We start from the raw sequence: 24,393 nt of genomic DNA on the forward strand, positions 1-24,393 counted from the left end.
GTCCGACGAGGGGATCTTGGAGGAGCAGCGGATGCACCGTTTAAAAGTTATTTTGTCCCTTCCTTCCATCCGCCCGGGGGGGGGGAGGACGGGGAAAAGTCCGAAAAGCAGTAAGAAGGTTTGTTTTTTTTTAATACGATACCAGGAGATGGGAGAAGGATGAAGATCGAAGAAAGGGAACGTTGGAGGAGATTGCAATGAAGAAGTCAGGAGAATCAACGAGGTAGGTGTGATCCGGTCGGCGGTAAAGAAGAAACTGAGTGGCTAGGCGCCTCCCCCTCGTCCAGGCATGCGCAGACGATGCCTCCTCCCCAGGACGAGAGGGAGGCGTGCCAAATCTACGATCAAGATTGCTTTGAATTCTCCGAGGTCAGGGCCAATCCTGCAGATTACCCATATGTGTGACTGCACAGAGACCACGAAGAAGATCAATATTATCAAGTAGCTCAGAAATGTATGTGTGTGTATGTGTGTATGTATGTGTATATGTGTGTATATAAATATATGTGCATGTAGGTATGTATATATTTTGACAGGAGGAGGCAAGGATAAGGGATGGGAATGAACCATGGGTTCATGTGCATGAACCATGAAAATGGAGGTTTGTCTCAGTTCATGGGGTCTCTCAAACCTCTATGAACTTTTCCATGTACCAAACCAGTTTTTTTGTGAGGTTTGTGATGTGGTAGAAAAGCCCCCTCTACGGACTAGAGATGCAACAAGTCTCCAGTTGACTCTCTTCTACCTGCAAAAACAGAGATTAGGGGCAAGCACAGCAAGGGCAGCTGATGATGTCCAGAGGTGCAGAAGTTGAGGATCCTATTGTCCCAAGTGCAAAATGGGGGGACCCAGCCAGAGGCCGAGAGTGGGTGGGTAAAAAACTGGAAAACCAAGACAAGAGGCAAGCAGAGCAAAGACAGCTGATGATTTTAAACCTGTTGGGCTGGTGCCCAGAGGTGCAGAAGTTGAGGAGCCAAGGGTCCAAACAGCAAAAGGAAGGGGAGAAATTGAGGGGAAGTTCCTCAGCTAAGGAACCCACTGGCTGAGTCCCTCCTCTGCTTGAGCAGAAGCACAGGTTCTTCAAAGCACTGAGTAAGCACCAAACAATCCCAACCCCAGTGTTTTCACACTGAGGAATGACTTTCAGTTCCCTTTCTTCTCTGCCTCTAACTCTTCTGTTTGTCTGCTGCAAAGTAAAAACAGCCGCGTTATACCCATTCTGCTCCCTTAAAGAAGAATGGGAGTTCTCTTGTTGGCTGACAGAACCACCTGTTCAGATTTGGAGGCTGCTACTGGTGTTTCTAGGGCTGCAGAAGTCCATTCCCCTATTGCTTTGACAATTAACTGATTGGTGCCAGAGTGTCTGCAACACAAATTGTTGATATGAACCACATAAACTTCCATAAAAACCATGGAGGTTTGTGAAAGGTTCATTGCAGACGTGATCACACGACCCTTGGCTCACAAACCATGAACCGTGTGATTTTCGTGACAAATTTAAGTTCATGCCCATCCCTATCAGGGATAATCCCAGTAGTGTAGCTTTGTCTCAATTAGGCAAAACTTCATCTAGACCAGGGGTGACCAATGGTAGCTCTCCAGATGTTTTTTGCCTACAACTCCCATCAGTCCCAGCCATTGGCCATGCTGGCTGGGGCTGATGGGAGTTGTAGGCAAAAAACATCTGGAGAGCTACCGTTGGCTACCCTTGATCTAGACTATCAGAATCAACTACTCAGAATAAAAGTGCACCAGGAGTGAATGATGTAAATGAATCACATGATATAATTTGTGTAGATTCAGGATAGGAAAAACCAAAGTGGAGAATGAAGTCTGAGCTACAGAAGGATATCTCTAAACTGGGTGAGTGGTAAACATGTGGCAAATAGCTTCAACACGGGCAAGTGTAAAGTGATGCATAATGGAACAAAAACAAATCCTAATTTTAAACATACAGTGCTGGGATCTGAACTGCCTGAGACTGAAAGATCTTGGAAAGCTCAAAGAAAATGTTGATCTAGTATGCGGCAGGGGTGAAAGAGGTAAACTCCATGTTAGGAATTATTCGGAAAATGATTGAACATATAACAGCAATACTGTAATAGCATAGAAAGCTATGGATTAGCCTCATTTGGCACAGTGCCAACATTCATTTCTGGTTGTCATAGCGCTAAAAGGCTACTACAGAGCTAGAAAAGTACAAAAAAAAGTGGCAAACATGATTAGGGGGTTGGAGCACTTTCCATTTGAGACAGGGCTGAAATGTCAGTCTAGAAAAAAGATGGCTAAGGGGAGACATGACAGTTTTATAACATTATGAATGGGGTAGAAAAAGAAGACAGAATCCTTCCTCTCTCTGTCCTTCCATAATATCAGAATCCAGGAGCTCCCAATGAAATTGCTGGGAAACAGGTTTAGGACAGACAAACAGAAGTATTTCTATATTGAATGAGTATTTAAATTGTGAAGTTCACTGTCAGTGGAAGTAGTGATTGCCATGGATATAGATAACTTCAAAAGGGGGTTAGACAGACCCATGGGAGAGAGGTCTACCAAAGCTATTAACTATGGTAACCTGAAAATAGCATCCATGTACAGAGGCAGCAGACCTCTGGATTCCAGTGCTGCGAACCAAAAGCAGGGGATGACCTTAGTCTCAACACCCTGTTTGGCTGTCTAAGGCAGTTGGTGGGCTGGGTTATGAAACAGTATGCTGAACAGGATGGGCCAGTGATCTGATCCAGAAGGCTCTTATGTTCTTATGATGCAAATGAATAACGTGAATTTATTTTTAATACTACAGTTAAGACCTCTATAGTAAAATTTGAGCAGTACATTTACCATGATCTCCCACCTATCTAGATTGTCATTTACACAGTTATCCATTCAACTTACTTGACAAGATAAAATATAAATAGGCAATCTTGTTATTTATAAATATGTGTTCATGGCTCCAGTCCACTGAAGAATAGCAATCTATCCAGTTATTCAGTACTCAACACTTTTATGATGCTTTTGCAACAAAAAATAAAATTAAGCCAAAACAACAACAATAGTGTATGTACATATGTACACTGGTATTATACAAAAGATTCTACCCCCCTCAAAAAAATTGGATGGCCAGGCTAGCCTGATCTTGTCAGAACACAGAAGCTAAACTGCGTTGACCCTGATTAGATGGGAGGCCACCAAGGAAGTCAAGAGTTGCTACACAGAAGCAGGCAATAGCAAACCACCTGTCATGGACGATGATGAAGAGGAACTGTCAGTTGCAGGAGAACCAGCAGCTCCTCTTCATCATCGCCCATGACACCACCACTGTTCATCTCTTGCCTTGAAAACCCTTCAGGCTTGCTCTAAGTCATCTTGGACATAAGTCTACCATATTCAAAAGTCTCAACAAAATCATCTTACCAAGTACTGTCAGCTGAATTCTTTGGGTCTGAACACTAGGAGGTTTCTTCACTTTACACTGATATGTACCAGTGTCAGTTGCCTTTAAATTCAGGATATCAATAGTACCATCTCCAGAAGCTGGATTTGGATTAACAAACTGTACTCGTCCATCCATTTTATACTTATCATAAATTCTGTCTCCATTGTACATAATGACCTGAAAGAAAAGACAATTTTCTTCAAGCCAGTCAAATATATTCATTAATTCAGATCCAAGGTTTTATCTAATTAATATACTCTGAATAGTTTCCTCTATGCCAGAGGTCCCCAACCTGCTAAAGCCTATAAGCCCCTTTGGAACTTTGACACAGGGTGGTGGGGGCAACCACAAAATAGCTGCTGTAGGAGGCAGAGACAACCACAAAACATCAGGGAATGAAGTTAGATATAACTCTAATAGTAATCCTTCAACAATTCAGGCAGAAGCACTGTTTAACAGGGTGTGTTTTTATCTACCCAGGAAATCAGAAGCATTACTGGGTAGAAGCCCCACATTACTCCACCCACTTCTAAAAGCACCTGATGAGTGTCAGAAAAAGGTGCTGGTGGGTGTCATGGCCGCTATATGTTTGGGACCCCTGCTCTATACAGCAGCAGCTATACCCAGACATGACTGGGATACACAGCTGTATTCAATTATTTATATAACTATTACAAATATAAAAAAAAATTATCCTGGTGCTATCTTTGTGAGAAAATTATTTTTATTGACTATTTGACATTATGGCTGTTAACAAGCATATTATAGCAAATAACAAATACTTGTACCTGATGAAGACAGCTTTGACTTTTGAAAACTTATACCCTGGAAAACTTCCTTGGTCTTTAAGGTGCTACTGGACTTATATCAAGCATGTCAAAGGGCCTAGATGAAATCATTTAAATCTAACATGGAAAATGAGATCTACATGACAGCTGAAAATTAAAACTTTTACTCACTGTTTGCTCATCATTTGGTTGCAGTAAGACCCATTCTATGTCTAGTGAGCCTGTATCTTGTGGACCAAAAGTGAATGTACATGGCAACGTGACCTTCTCTCCTTGGGCTCTTGTTATCATGGTTTGTTCTGCTGAAGTTATTGTTACACCTTCACTCAGATCTAACAAGAAAGGTTGTAAAAACAAAAATATTATAATTTATGGTGTCAAATAAAATTACATTACATTATACTAGTCAGTTCCTTGTGTTTCAGTAGATGCCTAAACAAAACGTTATTCTTCTGAGCATGCATATTGCAAACTTCTTGCTTATAGAGGTGTTTTCTGGAGAACGCGAAGAAGATTTTATCTCTTTCCTTCTCCCCAACTACATTAAATAGTTTTCTAATTAGAAATTCTTATCATAAAGTCACAGTTACATGTATCCTTCAACATGTAAAAGGCCAAGTTTATGAATTAATGAAACCCATCAAGTACAAAATTTGGCAAGTTGTATCTTACCACTTTGTTCTGCCAATGACAACATGTCTCCCCAGTGGAAGGTGCCTTGCACTGCTGGGAGACACTACCATTAGCTGAAAGGAGTTGTAGAAAAACCCCCCAATGAAAGTCAGTAAATACTAATACTATATACTGGTATATTACTATCAGCTGAAAGGACTAAAAGCAAGGGTCATTGCGCTGGTGTAATAATGTGCACTGGGTTGTAACAGTAAAGATTACGCCAAAAACTATCAGAAGATGTTTTTTATCTGTTTAAAAAAGTCAACACAGAATGAAGTTCCATCAGCACTTAAACCATTTGGAAGACAGAAATGGAAAAGAGCTGTTAAAAATGGAACAAAGATTCTGTATGCAGGCAAGACACCTTATTGATTTATTTAGCCACCACGACTCCAAACATTTAGGATCTTGCACATGGGATATAAGATTCTTTGGGTTCTAAGAAGGAATCTGCCTGTTTTATTTTTTGATCTATGTATGGCAAGGTGTGTACAAGTCTAGTCAAGCATAACTGTACTGGACTGAAATGCAAAGGCCACATTCAGAGGTCATAATAAATCACACTTTACAATTCACATTTGATCAAAATCTGATTTGGTATGGTATCTATATGTAAGCTCTCTAATAAATTGAGGGTTGTTCATAGATACAGTAGTGTGATGCTAAACTATGAGTGTATTCACACATAATAAACACCACACTTTGCAAATGGATTTTTATTGTTAAGAATGACAAAATCCACTTGCAAACAGTTGCCATATGAAAGCACCCCATGTTTATTTTGGCTGATTAAGTTTGGTTGTTCCAAATGTGATTTGCCATGACGAAAACTGAAATGTTGTTCAATAGCATTATCCCCTGAGCCTTGTATCATTCACCAATGGAAGTATAACAAGGGAATCAAGCTCTTCCATTAGCATTCAGCTATCCTTCCCAGTTTCCACACTTACTGTCTCCTTCACAGTGATGACCATCTAAGCAGGAATGTAAAAGATCTATTTTGTTCTAGAGTACAGTTTAGGGCAATGGGTCTCAAGTTGGGTGGTACTGCCACCTGAAGGACAGTCTGATTACCTAGGGGGCATTTAGAGACAAGATGAGAGGTGTGCTGGAGGTGGGCCCCTTTAACTGTGCTGTTTGTTTATTTACGACTGATAGGACGACAGCACCATGCTGGCAAATGGCACTCTAAGTTTCTGTCTCTGCATAGTGCTAAAATCTGGTGGAAAATATTCAAATATTTAGAAAATACATCACCAGAACCCACTGGTTTAGGGGATATATTAAAGTGGCTAGACAGAAAAGGCCCTTTACCTGTAACTGATGTTCTTTGAGTGCTCATCTCGAAATCAAGTATGTGCAGATTCGAATCAGGGAAATTTCTAGAGCTACACTTAAAAAGATTTTTTGGTACTGACTCCAACCTCTTGGGACAAAGCGTAGCAAAACGTATGTTCAGATAGAATGGAACTGCGTATCTGTTTTGGATAAGATGGGGATATGATGTGACTATACAGATGACAACTTGATGAACGTCAGTTACAGGTAACTAACCAGTTCTTCCCAGTGATGAGTTAAGAGCAGCAGGCTGCACCTATAGGTAGGGACAGACGAGTTTTACCGGAACAAAGCTCAAGAGAAAGCCACAACCTGTCAGGCTGAAACATCAAAGCATAGTGATATACAAAGGTCAAAGGCTGTGACCAGGTTACTGCTTTGCAGACATCTGGAACAGGTATGTTTTGTGCAAAGACCATACATCTCATCATGTCTCTAGTAAATTTACCATCAGGATGATCTTGTAATCTGGGACCAGAATGCAGCTGCGTGAGTCCTGACAGAAATGCCAAGGACAGCACATATCCAATCAGTGCTGCACTGGCTCCCAGTAGAATACCAAGTCAGATTCAAGGTTTTGGTTCTGATCTTTAGGCCTGGAGTTGTCTGGGACCAACATATGTGCAGGACCATCTCTTCCACTATGCCACTGCAAGAGCACCACACTCTACTGGTAACAACTCTCTGGTGATCCCCAGTCTTAAGGAGGTCTGGCTGTCTTCCATCAGGGCCAGGGCCTTTTTGGTTCTGTCTTATATTTATTTCTTCTCAAGAAGACACACTAGGGCTTATTTTCAGGGGATGTCTTATTTTTATTACCGTAAGTATACCTACGCCCGCCTCTCTGTCCAGGCGCTCCCCTTGGGGAGCCGGCTGGCTCCCTCCTCCCCTCCCTATTCCCAACCCCTGGGCAGTCCAAGCCGCGGCCGGCCGGGGGAGCTCTCTCTCTCTCCCTCCCTCCCTCCCCGCAGGGCTTCGGGCGCGCCTTTCGACGGCAGCGGCGACGCGGGCCTTTCCTGCCTGCCTGACGCGAAAGCTGGAAGAAGCGGTGGAGGGGCATGGAGCACAGGGGTCTTTCCCAGCTCCGCCAGCGGCTGTCCTTCTCCTTGGAAAGCGGCCCTGGAAAGCAAGCCCGACGGCGCCACCAGCCAGCCAGCCCGAGCAAGCTGCCTCCGAGGCCGGGCACAGAGGGAGGGGGGGCGATGACCTACTGCGGCCGCAGGGCAGGGCTGGCCAGGTGGCCTGATGGGCTCCCATCGAAGCCGCTCCTTCCCCTGCAGCACCGCAGGGCCCAGGATGGGCGGGGGGCGGCCCCTGGGAGGCAGCCGGACGTGGAGCCCCTCCCTCCCTGCCTCCCCCCACCCTCCGGTGGGTGCCAGGTGAGCGCAGGGGCGCTATAAGGTCAAGCAGGCGGGGATGAGTGCGGGCTGCTACCGACTGCAGCCCCCTGACGGCAGCGGCGGCGGCCCTGCAACTTGGCTGCCCAGCAGCAGGGCCCGCGAGGCACCCCCTCCTCTGGCCGTCTACTGCAGCGAGGCCCTAGGCGCTGCTGCCGTCTACTCTCCTGCTGTGGCGCCGTCGCCATCAGGGGTCTACGGGCTGGACTGCGGGCCGGCGGCAGGCTACTTGTGGGGGCAGCAGGGGGCGGGCTTCCTGCCCTAAGGGGGGTCCCGGCGGCGACGGGGCTGGGGGAGGCGGGCGGGGGCTGGCCGGGCCGGTGGAGGAGCTGCTGCGGCTGATGCAGCCGCCCTACTCGTACTCGGCGCAGATTGCCATGGCGCTGCAGAGCGCGCCTGGCCGCCGCCTCACCCTGGCCCGCATCTACCGTGTTTCCCCGAAAATACCTACTCAAAAAATAAGCCCATCACTAGGTCTTATTATCGGGGTAGGGCTTATATTAACAAATGCATAGAAATGCTGCTAGGGCTTATTTTTTGGGTAGGTCTTATTTTCGGGAAACACGGTATTATGTATATTGCCCAGAGCCTGGCGTGAGCCAGGATGGGCAATTCATTAAATGTAATAATAATAATGTCTACTTTGTCAGCCAGTAACAAACGAGATATGAGAAAGCATCCATTCGCACTTTGTAGAGACACTAAGCACCTTTCTCTCGCCACTGTGGCATACAAAGAGATGGAGGTCTTTACAAAAAGTTAATCTGTTAACATTGGGTATGCAGGGCCTTATCTCCTTTGGAATAATTTTTGAAGAGGACTGGCAGAATGTAAGTTGACCGAGGTGAAAAAAAATGAGCACATTTGGAAAGTGTGGGATCAAGGCACAAGACTACTTTAATCTGGTTGAAACTGAAGCCAGGAATAGATGGCCCAGAGACCACAAAGTTCACTTGCATGCTGGGGCAGAAATTATAAGGACTAAGAAAGCTGTTTTCAACTACAGTAATTGAAGACTGTAAGCTGCCAATATAGGGGTGTGCACAAAAAATGTATTTTTTTCAGATTTGGGTCCACTGGACCCCAAAAATATTGGTATTTCTTGATATTCCCAGATCCCAACATCTGTATGATATTGGGATTTGGGTAAATAATTAGTTTTAATTTACTTTATTTGATTTATATCCCGCCCTTCCCGCCAAAACAGGCTCAGGGTGGCTCACAATACATAATAGAATAACAAAATAAACAGTTAAATTAAACATTACATTAAATCATTTTGGTGCTAATTTCCATACAATTTAAGGATGGCATTCAGTGATCTTAAACATCCTTTTAGATCTAATATCTTGACAGTGGGAAACCCAGATTTATTTAGCAGTTAAAAATACCTTCCCTTCACCCATGGAGTTGCACCACTACTGTAGCTGGCCTCCACAAATGAAGGGAAGGCATTTAAACATTAAGCACCTTCCCTTCACTTGCGGAGGCATGCTGCTGAGGCTGTGCAACTCCACAAGTGAAGGAAAGACATTTTAAAATGCTTTCCCTTCACTCTCTGAAGTCAAACTGCCTTGGCTGCCGTAGCACAACTTGGGAAAATAGCTGGCCTGAATAAAAGCTGAATGATATCGGCTTTTATTTGGGCTAGCTATATCAGTAGCCAGATCAGACTGCCTAATCTGCATCAGTTAATAAATAATTATATAGTGAATACAGTGAATATAAATATGTTTATACTGAACACACACTCCTATGCCAAGGGGCCAAATCAACATTTTATTAACTGTAACAACATAACCTGAAGGATTCACAGGCGAAGAACCTTAGGGTTAAGCAAACTTTAAAAAAACACTGTTTAAGAGTTTTTAAAGGGGGGGGGCACAGCAAGTGAAGAACAGTGAACACAATTTGCTGCCACTTCTTGAACTCTCTTGATGGTATCATCCATTTTGGAGCTGAAAAGACCTTCTCAAAATCGAATTAAACATAAACATTCTCCATAAAAAAGGAATTCCTGTGTATGAGCTCTAGCTTCCACAGATAGTGACAAGAAATGCAGCCAGCCATGACTTACATTGACTTGGCTCTGCAGAATGGAAAGTAGTGCTGAGCTGCTGTTTCATTAACAGCCATGACTTAGGGTACATTGACTTGGCTCTGCAGAATGGAGAGTAGTGCTGAGCTGCTGTTTCATTAATCTGACAACGTTAGTTATTACTGAGTTCATTAATCTGTTTTGTTAATACTGCTAAGGCACATGTAATGTGACGTCTGGTGAGATGGTTCTGGTCAGACTGTTCATGTAAAATTGTGGTGGAGAGATGCTTTGAATCTGGAACCTTCTGCATGCAAAGCAGAGTCTCTTACATAGAGCCACTCTCTGGTTCAATGCTTCTGAAGCAGCCTCCCAAAAGATGACAGGGAGACTCCTACCCTAGGAAAAAAGGGAAATACCCCATTGGTTGGGATGCAAGTTTTTAGTTTTGGATTTAATTACTGTTTCATACTGCTTTTACACTGTTGTTGCCTATCTTGCATCCGTCAATGCCTGGAAGAAAGGCATAGTTTTCTGGTTGACAGTTAATGATCGGTTTTGGAAGAAAGATGGGTGTATAAATATTTTAAATGAATGAATACACAAATAAATATACTCTGGCTATTTCTCTTTTATTTCAAATAGCAGTATAGTGTTGGTATCTGAGTAAGATACCATAGTTCTCTGCCATTGAGAGTCACATAAATGCACTGTCTTTTTCACATAAATAGCACATCCTCAAGCTGTTTTTCAACAGCAGCTTAAAATCAATCTATGCTCTAACTCAAATATTTTAAGCATTAATTATTTTATGGTCATTCTAAACATCTATGACAGAACTATTTATGCTACTGTTGAATTACCTACTCTCACAACATGCTCACAGAAAACAGAATGTATCATTACAGAGAAAACGGTTCTAAGTAGACAGCTATTACCAGAATTGCTCATATACTTTAGGCATCCCACACGATGTAATCAAATCTAGACAGTTAATGTAGACTAAAACTGACAATTGGTGGGGTGTTGTTGAATAGATGCTAGCATCAGGAAGCAGTCACATCCTTCCTTATTTACCCAATAAAAGGTTAGACTTCAAAGGTCAGCTAAAAACATCTGTACATGATACTCTTCGTATCAACCAGAGAACATATGACAGTTTGCTGGGTCATGGAATTCTGTTTTTAGACAAAAGCAGTTTAATATTACAGCAATCTGTGGGTTAATGTTTTCCTAAAATCTAACTGAGTTCCGAGCTCTAATTCTTTTGACAGCTTTTTCTGCTTCATCTCCTCCTAGAACATCAGTATAATCCACATTTGCATGCTGTGTTCAAAAGGATGATATATTAGCAAGATACACTTTTAGTCAAGCCAATTATTAGAACACATCTGTACAATGACCAAAGTGCTTGAGGAGATATTCAATAGGGATATGAAAATATGCACAAATTTTGAAATCCTAAATTTACATTTACAACTCGTGTGCATTTTAAAGAGATTTTAAAAGTGTAACAATCACTATGAAGATATTCTGTAAAGCAAAAATATGCAGTTCTGCATTGATCAATTAGATTTTGATAGTCATCTTGACAAAAGCACAGTCATGTACTCTGCATATTATTTAGCATGTTCCCATGAGAATCAAAACTGATCATTAACTATCAACCAGAAAACTATGCCTACCCCCAGTCCCTCCCTAACGATGGTGCTGAAATAAGTCTTCTCATCAGGATATTTGGCATCCGTCAAGTCCCAGGGATAAAGTTTGTATCACTGGATATGAAACCCTGTAATTCACAAGAACTCAAATACTTTAATACCAGACCTTAAATAGCGCTAAGTAGGAACCATGGAGGGAGCACTCATTTATAGGTACAAACAAGAATGCTGAGTAGGACAGTGCATTTGGGTCTACCAAAAAAAAAATATATACCACCACCCCCCAAAAAACATATGGCTATTTTTGGGTTATATTTTGGCATCCCAAATATATTCAAGTTTTCTTGAGAATTTTTTTTTAAATCCGCCCCTCCCCCCCAAATATATATATATATATCTTGGATATATTTGGAAATTACTGGTAGGTCCAAAAACAGAGAAGAGGAAGGATCATATTGCTCCTACCTCTCAGCTGTTTGTCAAGCTTCTACTGCAGGCCCTTTAAAGTTTAAAGCAGGGGTGTCAAACATGCGGCCTACAGGACACGTCTGACCCATGCAGGGTTCCTATCTGTTCCTTGAGCAACTGGATGGTTCCTGCTTTCTTCTCCAGTTCTGCTTCTGCTGCATCACAGCTTGCTTTGCTAGACTCTCTCAATCACACAGAAGAGATAGATAAGCAAGATTCTGTTCTCTGCATTGGCTGAGACTCCCCCCCCCTCCTCCAAGGAGGTGGGAGAGAACAAGACAGAGCTTGCTTCCTGGTCAGGTTCCTTCAATCATACAAGAGAAAAATGCAAGCCTTTCTTCCCTTCCATTGGCCGAGGCTCCTCCTCTTCCTTCCCTTTGCTTGGCTGTCTCAATTACACTAGAGAAATACAGAGCACCTTTAAGATCAACACAGTTTTATTCAAGCTATGAGCTTCTTTGTGTTTGCATATATTTTATTAGGCTCATTATGCTGTGGCTTCCTAGGTGCAACTGGATTAACCCCCCCCCCCTTTTCATTGTATTCATGCCCTCATAAATCCAGTCTTTTTCAGTAGGAAATCAATGTTTAGATGAGGAATACCAACAAGCCAATGACATGGATGAGGCTGAAAGTGCGTGTCCAGATCAAGTTCACCCAGCACATTTCCTTTGTAGACTGGGGGTTTTGAACCTAGGCTTCTCAGACAGCAGGCTCATACTGATCACTATAGATGGCTGTCTAATTTTTTCACTGCCTCATAGGAGTTGCATTTTTTTTTCCTGGGAAGACTATAGTTTTGTAGACAAACAAATAGCCATCACTCTGTGTCATGATGCCTTCACATGTTCTTGACCAGCTTACAAAGCAATTTACGTACAAAAGCTTGCAAAGACCAGCCATCTCATGTTTCCCCCTCAGTCCTAGGCTCGAAGTACTGAGCATGACATCCTGTAACGAATGTCAGTAAATCAAAAGTAGGTTTGCAGCTTACAGGTACACACCTATACAGCATATTCAAGATTGCTACAGCACAGACATTTTGATGCATTAATTCAGAGCAGAGGTGTCAGTTATCAGAGACTGTTAAATAAATAAAATATGGCAAGAGTTATAAGGAAAAATATATTTAATTGTGCTTGTTTGTCCTTTATAAAGTTTATATATCTGCTACCTGGCATTACATTTTATTACACACATGACCTAGCTCAACGAGGTCTCATTTATGTCAGATCCAGCTCTCATAACAAATCAGTTTGACACCCCCGGTTTAAAGGGACTGCAGAAGACAGCCCAAGGAGCAGGATCATCTGTTCTTAGGAGAGATGGCTCAGCATGGGGCTGGCTTATTGCATGCCCTGGTTTAAACTGGGATGCAGGAAAAGCCATCCCAACCAGGATCTGCTTGCCTCAGGGAGTGATCTTCCCAAGGCATGCAGATCCTGGATCTGGCTACTTCTGGAACATGGTTTAAACCAGGCTGAAGGAAAAACAAAGCCAGCCCCAGGATAAGGCTGGTTTTTTAAAAAATCAGTATTTTTCTTCTCAGGTCTATTGGACCCCCCTAAAATGTTTGGTTTTCAAAAAAAAAAATCCTCCTGGATCTGAATACCATGCTGGTATTGGAACCTCAAATTGTTCAGAAACACACACACACAAAATTTGGGTTCAGTAAACTCATACCAAAAATACTGAATTTAAGAAACTTTTTTGTTGTTCAGTTACATAGTCGAGTTCAACTCTTTGCGACCCCATGGACAAAGTCATGCCAGGCCCTCCTGTCTTCTACCATCCTCCGAAGTCTGCTCAAATTATTGCTAGTTACATCAGTAACGCTGTCCAGCCATCTCATCTTTTGCCGTCCCCTTCTTAGAATCATAGAGTTGGAAGGGGCCTCCAGGGTCATTTGTCCAACCCCCTGCACAATGCAGGAAACTCACGAACACCTCCCCCTAAATTCACAGGACCTTCATTGCTGTCGGCCATCTAGCCTCTGTTTAGAAACCTCCAAGGAAGGAGAGCCCACCACCTCCCAAGGAAGCCTGTTCCACTAAGTTCTTCCTAATATTGAGCCAGAAACTCTTTTGATTTAATTTCAACCCACTGGTTCTAGTCCTACTTTCTGGGGCCACAGAAAACAGTTCCATGTCCTCCTCTATATGACAGCCCTTCAAGTACTTGAAGATGGTGATCATATCACCTCTCAGCTGTCTCCTCTCCAGGCTAAACATCCCCAGCTCCTTCAACTTTTCCTCATAGGACTTGGTCTCCAGACCCCTCACCATCTTCGTCGCCCTCCTCTGGACCCATTCCAGCTTATCTATATCCTTCTTAAAATGTGGTGCCCAAAACTGAACACAATACTCCAGGTGAGGTCTTACCAGAGCAGAGTAAAGCGATACCATCACATCATGTGATCTGGACACTATACATCTGTTGATACAGCCCAAATTGCATTTGCCTTTTTAGCCACCATATCATACTGTTGACTCATGTTCAGCATATTATCCACTGAGACCCCTAGATCCTTTTCGCACATACTACTGCTAAGACAAGTCTCCCCCATCCTATAACTATGCATTGGGTTTTTCCTACCAAAATACAGAACTTTACATTTATCCCTGTTAAAATTCATTTTATTGGTTTTAGCCCAGTTTTCCAGCCTGTCAAGGTCATCCTGTATCCTGTTTCTGTCTTCTACTATATTTGCAACCCCTCCCAATTTAGTATCATCTGCAAATTTAATAAGCATTCCCTCTATTCCTTCATCCAAATCATTTATAAAGATGTTGAACAAAACAGGTCCCAGGACAGATCCTTGAAGCACTCCACTTGTCACTCTTCTCCAAGAGGATGAAAAACCATTCACAAGCACTCTTTGGGTGCGATCTGTCAATCAGTTACAGATCCACCTAACCGTAACAGGACCCAAACCACATTTTACCAACTTGTCAACAAGGATAGTATGTGGAACCCAATCAAAATAAATGATGTCTACAGCAATCACCTGATCCAGCAAGGTAGTCACTTTCTCAAAAAAAAGAGATCAGGTTAGTCTGACATGACTTGTTCTTGAGAAACCCATGCTGGCTCTTCTTTTGCCTTCTGTCTTTCCCAGCATCAGGGTCTTCTCCAGTGAGTGCTCCCTTCTCATTTGGTGGCCAAAGTATTTGAGCTTCAGCATCTGACCTTCCAGGGAACAGTCAGGGTTGATTTCCCTTAGGACTGACTGATTTGATATTCTTGCAGTCCAAGAGACTCTCAAGATTCTTCTCCAGCACCACAGTTCGAAAGCATCTATTCTTCTGCGTTCGGCCTTCCTTATGGTCCAACTCTCACAGTGATACATTATTACTGGGAATACCATTGCTTTGACTAGATGGACTTTTGTTGGCAGGGTGATGTCTCTACTTTTTATTATACTGCCTAGGTATAGGAGAACCATTTGTGCAAGCTGCAAAGTAACATTGTATTGTAATGTGTGAATAATTGCCTTTAGCACGGGTTCCAAAGCTAAAAGAAAAGCGGCCAGTGGAAGGTGAACGAAACACAGAACTGAACCTAGGACCTGTGTAGCCACCGCACCTGCCAGACTTCGATCTGCTACCTGTCATGGGTGCTGGGGACCCTGCAGAAGAAGCTGAGCCTGCAGAAGAAACTGTGCCCCTGCCACCTGCACCAGTGCCCCTGCCTCCTGCTGGAGAAGATCCAAGCCCCCCTGCCTCGCCCTCTCGGGTGGCTCGTGTGCATGACCGCCTTCGTCAGGACCTCAGGGATCGGAGGAGGGCGGCACGCTCACGAGCAAGACACTCCCTGAGCCCTGAGTTTTGAAAGGATTCTGGCCCTTCTGGAGTGAGGATGCTTGAGTCTCAGCAGGATCCTGGCTGCCTCTCTGAGCCAGCAATTAGCCCAAATGGGCAACAGCCAGCAGAGGGCTATATAGCTGTGGGCTTTGGGAGGAGGCTTTGTGGAAGCAACTAGTCACTTACCTGACGTTCTAGCATCCACTTCGGCTTTTGACTTTGGCTTCTGGACCCCCTGACTTTGGCTTTGACTTCTGGACCCCCTGACTTTGGTTTCTGAACCTCTGACCTGCGATACCTGGACTGTGATTCGGTTTTGGCACCTTGGACCCTCTTTGCCCACCAGCTACAGACCTTGGACTGCCCCTGGACTTTGCCTGACCCGGCCTCAGCCCGTGACACTACCCATAGGAGGAATCATATACAAATGTGGTACTGTCTACGTCTTTCAAGCAAAGGAGAACTGAGACAGTGGACTGTAAAGTACTAACTCACAAGAGTGATATGAAATAACATTCTGATTTTGAAAGTACTACCTTACAAGAGTGGTGTGAAATAACATTTTGATTTTTCTATGAACATTTAATGAATTTTGGTTTGTAATGATAATAATATAATTGCACCATTACGAAAGAAATTGCTTAAGCATTTATTTGCAACATAAAAATGCAGTGGTTTATTTATAGTGTTTGCTAATCAGTACACTGCAATTTCTGGTTTGCCCAATCCCCAGGTGGGGGCAGGGGATCTCCTGGTTTGGATACCCTCCCCCCGCTTCAGTGTCATCAGAAAGCAGGGGAGGAGGAGGGAAATGTCTGCTGGGCACTCTATTATTCCCTATGAAGATCGATTCTCATAGGGTATAATGGAAAATTGATCCATGGGTAACTGGGGCTCTGGGGGGCTGTTTTTTGAGGTTGAGGCATCAAAATTTCAGCATAGCATCTGGTGATTCTCCTCAAAACACCCTCCAAGTTTCAAAACTATTGGACCAGGGGATCCAAATCTATGAGCCCCAAAAGCAGGTGCCCCTATCCATTATTCCAAATGAAGGGAAGGAATTTAAAAGGAGTGTGGTCCCTTTAAATGTGATAGTCAGAATTCCCTTTGGAGTTCCATTGTGCTTGCCACACCCTTGGTCTTGGATCCGCCCTCAAAGTCCCCAAATATTTATTGTGTCGGACTTGGCAACCCTAACTGTGGTTGAGTCACTGCTAAATAATGCTAACCTGTTTGGACCAGCAAGTACAGTCACAGTTCCTATCAATATAGCGTTCTCTTACTAAAGAATTAGTTATTGCTTTGGAAGCCATATGGATACCACTCATGAGCTACACAATTCATAAGGGACAGTGCTGAGCAGAAACCTGGGGTTTTTTGGCACCTGTTTGTGGGGGTTTTTGCCACTGCGTGACACAGAGTGTTGGACTCGATGGGCCATTGGCCTGATCTAACATGGCTTCTCTTATATTCTTATGTTAACCATGGAGGAAGCACCTCATTTATAGCTACAAACCTGCATGCTGAGTCAAATGTGCACACTGCCAGATGATATTTCCACAGAATAAGAGGATGGCAGGCTGCATAAAGTTAGTTTAAGCCAAGTTATCCCTTGCTCAAGATTATTTGATATAGTCCAACAATTTAAATAGTGTAATATAAGGTAAGAGCATATACATTTTTACTGTAAGATTCTTATAGTTCATACCCATTTTTCTCTTTTCAAAGAAATGAAGACACACATAACTTCCAAATATCCCTCTTATATATAAATAATGCCATTATATACACCAAATATATAAACATAAAAACTCACAAAGGGAATTTCACTCCTCCTATCCCATTTTCCATGCCTTTTCCTTACTTCCTTCTCTCTTTTCTTTTCTGACTTTTGCCCAGTCTTCAGCTTTCCTCTCTAAACCTCTTTTTTTTGTTGTCCCAGACAGCTTGTACAGTTTTTCCTTCATCAGCAAATTAATGCTGGTTTTGAAATGGGAATGTGAATACTGCTTCCTTTTATGCATATTAGAAGTTGATGGGAATTATAGGGCATTTACAGCTGCCAGAGAAAGAAAATATTCTCCAGGCTTTATTATCTCTGGAAAGAAGGCACAGCCATATTTCTGGTTTAACAATACCAATATACAAGTTTTACTACTAATGCACACTCTTCAAAAAGCCAAAAAAAAAAGGACTTGTAAAGCCAGTACCTAAAAAAAAGAGAGAATCTTCATAAGAATAGTCTGTCGTCTAAAAAGCTGAAATTTGGATTGTTGGATTGGACAATGAATAATTATTCTTTTTTCAATAGGCCAGGTATGCATCTAACATTTTACTTCCTTTTTTCTCATCACAACATAGGGTAGCCAAACCCCAGGTCGCAACAGGGAATTCCCTGAACCCTGTTCCAATTGCCCATCACTGCTCTGAAAAGAGGCGGGATAATTTTTTAAAAAGAAATTCATGGCACCAGCTGCAGCATCATGTCATGTCCAGTAAGAAACTCTAGGAATCACGAGAAACTTTGTGGTAGAGATTCCTAGAACTGTCTATGTAACTTCTGTTTGTTTGGGGGTTTTCTGCCCGACATCACATCAGCATCACACCCTTCTCATCTCCACCCACAGCCCTCTCACCAGTTGCTATGTTACTGGCAATGCTTTTAAGTCACTTATTTATAATGCAGAAATTAGCTAAGAGACTTGGTAGAGCAAATTAAGGAGCCAGGATCTTTGCTTTAAATAATACAGAGTTCGGATTTTCAGCCAAGAATAGTCCAAGCAATTGTATTTTATAATGTTTTACTCAAATAAATTTAGGTGTTGCGATACAATCATTCCTTTACATATAAATAATATAAGCACACACACGAGACCTAAGAAATAAAGAGGTGAGATGTAACAGAGTCAAAGGGAAGACACATAGGGCACACTACCTTTCCAGGTGTGCAGAAGTCCATTTGGGACCTTGAAAATGAAGGCATGCACGGCCATGTGCCATGACTGAGAGACCCCTCCTTACTTGGGGTAATGGAGAGGGAACAATCAGGTTACATGGTGTCCAAACAGGAAGAGAGAGCAAGCATGGATTGAAGTCCTGTATATAATATTTGGAGGGGGTGAGACCAACCCAGAAAAGGGTCTGGCTTGTGTGGTGGGCAGTGGTTAGTCTATTCTGGGTATTTGACTGGGTGCCCACCTTAAGCTAATGAGCAGACTCTGGTCACCTGGATGGATCTTCAGGTAACAATACTGGGGCTGATTTAGTATTGCCCTCCCAATATGTTACAAAAGGTCAGGATGTGTTAATGGGTTGAGCGGTTCAGCAAAGATACCCCTGGGGAGAGGCAAGCATAGAAAACAAAGAATCTGCCCAGATGTCAGACATTACCATAGCAGTAGACAAAGAGAAACTGAGTCACAGGAAGAGCCAAGGAGATGGCTGATTGATCGGTAGCTGAGGATTAGGGTGTGAACAATACTTACCAGCAGTTCCTCTCTTACTACGCATCCTGTTTGGGCGGAGGTGTTGGGGGGGGGGGGTGGAATAGGTGAGACTACACTGAGAGACAAAATTCAGCCACCAACCAGAACAAGCTCTCTGCAGGGTCCACGCCACCTTTTTAGATAGAGTGTTTTCTTTGCCTGTTTTTGGTCGGACTCCATTTTGTTTAACAGAAACAGGAGACCCACTCTCTCTTTAGGCACTGGGGTACTCCATTTTATTGGTTTCACTTACCGTTAAGCTTCCTTTCTTAGTGGTCCAGGAGTGGGGCAGTCCTCACTTCCGGGATAATATTCTGAAGGCATAGTCAGTCGAATGACTGATCCCAGAGGGGAGGGGCTTGTCCTAGTGATCCTCAGTAAGTTTCCAAGCCATGATTCCCCAAACATACCACAAAAGGAAGCCCCTTTTCATTCTTATCAGGCTGAAACATCACAAGATAAGGAACATAAATATCCAACTGCAAACATACCAACTCAAATTCTAGGTTATAAACTCCTAACATGATGGTCTGAAATCCCTCCTAATCCATTAAGGAAGTATGTGTCAAACTGCCATTAAGGCAAACAGTTCAAGGTCCTGAAAGCCCCCTCCAGGAAATCTCAGGTGGGTAGGACTGCCCCACTCCTGGACCACTGAGAAGCTCCATAGTAAGTGAAACAAATCTCCTGTTCTCCAGAGCTCCTGGAGTGGGGCAGTCTTCACTAGGATATAAAAAAGCAGTGTGCCTTGGGGTGGATTGTCTGGCTTTCGGGCCTAGATGGTGTGCTGGAGCGCCCTCTTGCCAAAAGCAGCTTCAGCAAAGGCAAGCTTGTCTACCCTATACTGTTTGGTAAATGAACGCACTGATTTCCAAGTAGTAGATTTACAGATGTAAGGAATTCAAGAACCAAGATTTATTTCTATTCCACTAAATAGTCAAGGTACCATAACTATATTGTTATAGCATAACAATATAGCATGCTATACCTAACTAGTATTTTTATTTCATCATATAATAACTGAATGTCTCTTTTATGTTCTGTATACTTACGACAGAATGTAACTAACATTTTTGACACTTGTTTAATGTATAACTTTGAATTCTTTAAAAAATAAAAAGACTTACAGGTTGTCCCTAAAGACAGAAAGGACCTGCAGATGGCTGATGTTGCTGCCCCCCTTAGGGAGGGTGCTGTGATGTGGTGGCTCTAAACTTCTGGTCTTGTATACCAGAATAATGCACCTCCTAAACCACCTGTTTAGAATGGCCATGGGCACTTTCTGCCTAAGGATGAACACTTTCTACCTAAATGACGCAAACAGAAATCAGTCATATAACTGCTTGGTTCTATTTAAGTAGAAACTCAGAGCCCTACGTAAATCAAGGCAGGGCCACTCCGTTTCTTTCTCATGCTTAGGGTTAGGACAAAAGGAGGACAGCACTATCTCCTCTGAAGCAAATACTGTAGTGCTAATTAAAAAGTGTAATTACATAATGTAAGTCAATGCAATCAACAGGATGAGACATCTAATAGGCAATGCAATATGACGAGGATTACAGAAAACTGAAAACATCATGTTAGACATGTTACACAATGCAGAAAATGGTACTACGTAAGTATAAAACAATGAAGTGAAAGCAAGATCACAGCAAACAGATAATGCACACTGAACACAGTGATACAGTTAAGAGTCCCAATATCTTCATTAAAGTACCTTGCAAAACCATTTTGTTAAAATATACCCTTCTATTTTATAAAAATGTCCTCCTGAAAAATTCTACTGACAAAGTGTGTTGCTTTCTTGACTACCTTAGGCAGGTTACTCTACAAGGCAGGGGGCACTACACAGAGTGTACACACACAGGCAGCTGTTGATATTCCCAATTGCAGAATGACATCTGTAAAAGGCCCTGCTCACATGAGCAAAGTTGTTGTGGTGAAGGATAAGGAAAGAGGTAGTCCTGCAGATAGGAGGACCCAATGCCACAAAAGGCTTTGCATGTGATAGTCAGAACCTTGAATTGTACCCGAAAACCCGAAAATCAGCAATCCAAGATATTGTGGTGACTGCATAATAGATGTAAAAATAGATGGGCAAGAACCAGTTCATACACTAAAATTTGGACAAAATTTGGATTGGTTTGGAGCTCAGGAACCAATATCTGGGAAAGGTGCCTTCTCCAAAGGTATACTGGACTTTTGGACAGTTCAGTTGTTCATGACCAGTCATTTAAACCTAATAGCTGAGACATTAAACCCTTCCATTTTACACACACTCTTTGAGGGAGGAAGCAAAATTGGAAGGAACCCTTTGGTTCCCCCCCTCCTTTGAAGCAGAAGGGAGAAAAACGAAATGCTTAAATGGATAGCCGCCATATAAATGGATGGCAGCCAGGGAAATCCCTGCCCCCTTTCTCCTGGCCATGGCAAGCCGTGGTAGGGAGAAAGAAGTCCTTTCCTGAGCAATTCCCTCCTTTTGTGCGCCCCAGTGAGCTGTGGCAGGAGAAAGGTGGAAGAAGTCCCTTCCAGGGTGGTTCCCACTACCTTTCTCCTGGCTATGGCTCGCCACACCAGAAGAAAGGGAGAACTGAACTCGCCAGACCAGCTCAGTCTGGATTGTGTCTTTTGGCTTGGTTCAGGGTTTGGTCCATAGGCCATCCCAAACAACCCCTTTTCATGCCCATCCCTAGATACATGCTCCACCCAGCTTCCATTGCTTCTTGTATTCTAGGGTAGGATGTATATACTTTTGCACTTTTAAAAATTTATTCTTTCACAGCACTGCATTAATATAGCTGAACAGATACACATTATGTTCTTAATTGTTTTTTTAAAACCATTTGAACTACGAGTTGACATACACTCCAGTCATCTTTGGAGGTCCTACTTTGGTTGTTCCTACTATCTGAAGTTAGATGAATGGCAAACCAAAGCTCGAAGCTAGATGAATGGCATACCAAAAATGGGTCTTCTCAGAACTCCCTGTCCATGGGGATCCATGAATACATGAAGCTGCCTTACATTGAATCAGACTAAAGTTAAAGTCCAGGGCACCTTTAAGACCAGTCAAGTTTTATTCAAGATATGAGCTTTTGTGTGCATGCTCATACCTTGAATAAAATTTTGTTTGCCTTAAAGGTGTCATTGGACTCTAATTTTATTCTGCTGCTTCAGATCAAAATGGCTACTCATTTAGATACCTGGATACTCAGGATGGCAGCAGGTACCCAATCCTTTTAACTGGAGATGCTGGGGATTGAGCCTGGGACTTTCTTCATGCCAAGCAGATGCCCTACCACTATCTATCTCCTTCTACTGATGTCTTTTGTAAGCAAGAGAGGACTTTTTGTTGTTTTGCTTTGTTTCACCTAGCATACTTCAAATAATAACCAGCCCTCCTTCTAATGTTATGTGTTTAAAATGGAATTTTTATTTTTTAAATGTATTTTTACTTAAGATTATTTTTATATACTAATCAAAAGTGTTTTGAATATTTTTATGTTTGCTGCCTTATGCACTCTGATCAGGTAGAAAGGAGGCATAAAAACATTTAAAATAAATTAAATAAATATAAGAACTATTTCAAACAGCACCCAAAGTAACACCACTTTCTAAAAATTAAGAAAGCAATTTTAAAACTAAATAATTAATACAGGTATATAAATCTTTAACAACTTTTACTTTAGAACTGTTTCTACAGCATTTTTGGAACATTCTTGAAACTCTGGTTCTTGAACTAATGTTAACTGAACAGGTTTCCTAGCAACAGCAGCTGATGACCTTGCTTTACAAAGACGAAGTTATCAAGTTCACAGACTATTTGTATTTCTGCTGCGGCAGGAAAGAAAATAACAGGCGGCAGCACAGACAAAAAGTTAACAAAAAGAAGAGAAGAACACAACTGCTACAATATAAATGATGACCACATGGAAAAGAAGTATCCATAGAGTAGGGATTAATTGGGTCTTTTAAAGATGAGTGCACTCCAGTCATACCAATGTGACTAAAGCAAGGGGGAAAGCAGCTGTTTGGAAAAGCTGCTTGCTTATTAGTACCAGTTCCAATAATCATCATCTTCAGTTTTCATTATTCTGTTTTAAGTGTGTGTGTACCTAGTTAGTCCAAAACTGTGACATCAAGACAAGTTTTGGTTACTCACAATGACTTACACATACTGCTACACACAAGCTTATTTATTCAAACTGCTTCCTTTTTAAAAGTCTGAAATGTTGTTCAGCTGAGGGCAGAGCTAACTGCTACAAGGACCAATCAGTACTCTGCACAGCTTCTTTGTTCAGATAGAACTGGTTGCTCCCCTTGAGGATTGCTCAGCACTTAGCCTATTACATGTAGGTTTCAGACCAAAATATTTTCTTTTTACTTTGCAAAAAACTTTACTTTTAAGGTTTACTTCTAGCCTGAGATTTGATAAGGACCGTTCCAGCATGGTTTCCAACCTCCAGGTGGGGGATGGAGATCAGACCACTAGTATTTAACACAATGGGTCCACCCTTCTCCTCTGAGATAAGGAGGACATCTTGATGGATGTTTCCCACCCTACCTATAGGGAGAGACAAACTAGACTTTCCATTTCCTGTCCTCTCAGCGGGAGATGCCCATCTCCTCAGTTCTGGAAACTCTCAGAAGCAGTAAAGCAAACTTAACCATGAACTAGCAAAACTTCTTTAGCCCAAAATTCAGGGGCTAACAACATAAAAACAAGGTAGTGAACAGGAGGAAACAGGACAAGAGAATTCAGCAAAAGAAGAGACAGCAAGAAGAGTGGAAATAGACAATGAAGTCAGGAGGACCAAGATGTCCTCCTCATCTCAGAGAAGAAAGACCCCTCACAGTAAGTACCCAATGATTAATTCTACATCTGAGAGGACATCTTGATGGGACCTTCCATACCAGTGTCCTTAGTTTCTGGGTGGGTCATCGTCTTTGTCTGTCAACATTTGCTGTAGAACTACTACTGCCAGCCTCTCCAGAAGATGTGTGTGTGTGTGTGTGTATGAAACACTGCCCCCCATTACTCTCCCAGCATAGGTCAATCAGTGTGTCCAAAGTCTTTTCTGTCCATAAAGCAGACATGAATTCAGATTCAAATCTGTTGAGATAATCCATCTCCTTCAAGATCGCCTCAAGCTGTGTATCCACCTTTTGCCCGAGAACCTTGCCCAAGAATGGAATATTAGCCACTTGGCAGGAGTTTTTCAAGTCACTGGGGTCCAGGGATGCCTTATTCAAAAAAGATCTCATAATCACCTCTTCCAGAGTGACTGGAACAATAACCACCAT

The 24,393-nt window shown here is 42.5% G+C and overlaps 1 protein-coding gene across 2 annotated transcripts in view; it reads right to left on the reverse strand.

Annotated features, from left to right (window-relative positions):
• The window catches only part of CXADR (CXADR Ig-like cell adhesion molecule), a 110,442-nt gene that overhangs the window by 44,330 nt on the left and 41,719 nt on the right, over positions 1–24,393 (reverse strand). For both annotated transcript variants that reach the window (XM_060234400.1, XM_060234399.1), the window contains exons 2-3: positions 4,396–4,556; positions 3,415–3,613 (exon numbers count right to left, since the gene is read on the reverse strand). In XM_060234400.1, the coding sequence (XP_060090383.1) occupies positions 3,415–3,613; positions 4,396–4,556 (360 nt within the window). The remainder of the gene's footprint in view (positions 1–3,414; positions 3,614–4,395; positions 4,557–24,393) is intronic.

The sequence above is a fragment of the Heteronotia binoei genome, chromosome 3 (assembly GCF_032191835.1).
Source record: "Heteronotia binoei isolate CCM8104 ecotype False Entrance Well chromosome 3, APGP_CSIRO_Hbin_v1, whole genome shotgun sequence".
Lineage (NCBI taxonomy): Eukaryota > Metazoa > Chordata > Lepidosauria > Squamata > Gekkonidae > Heteronotia > Heteronotia binoei.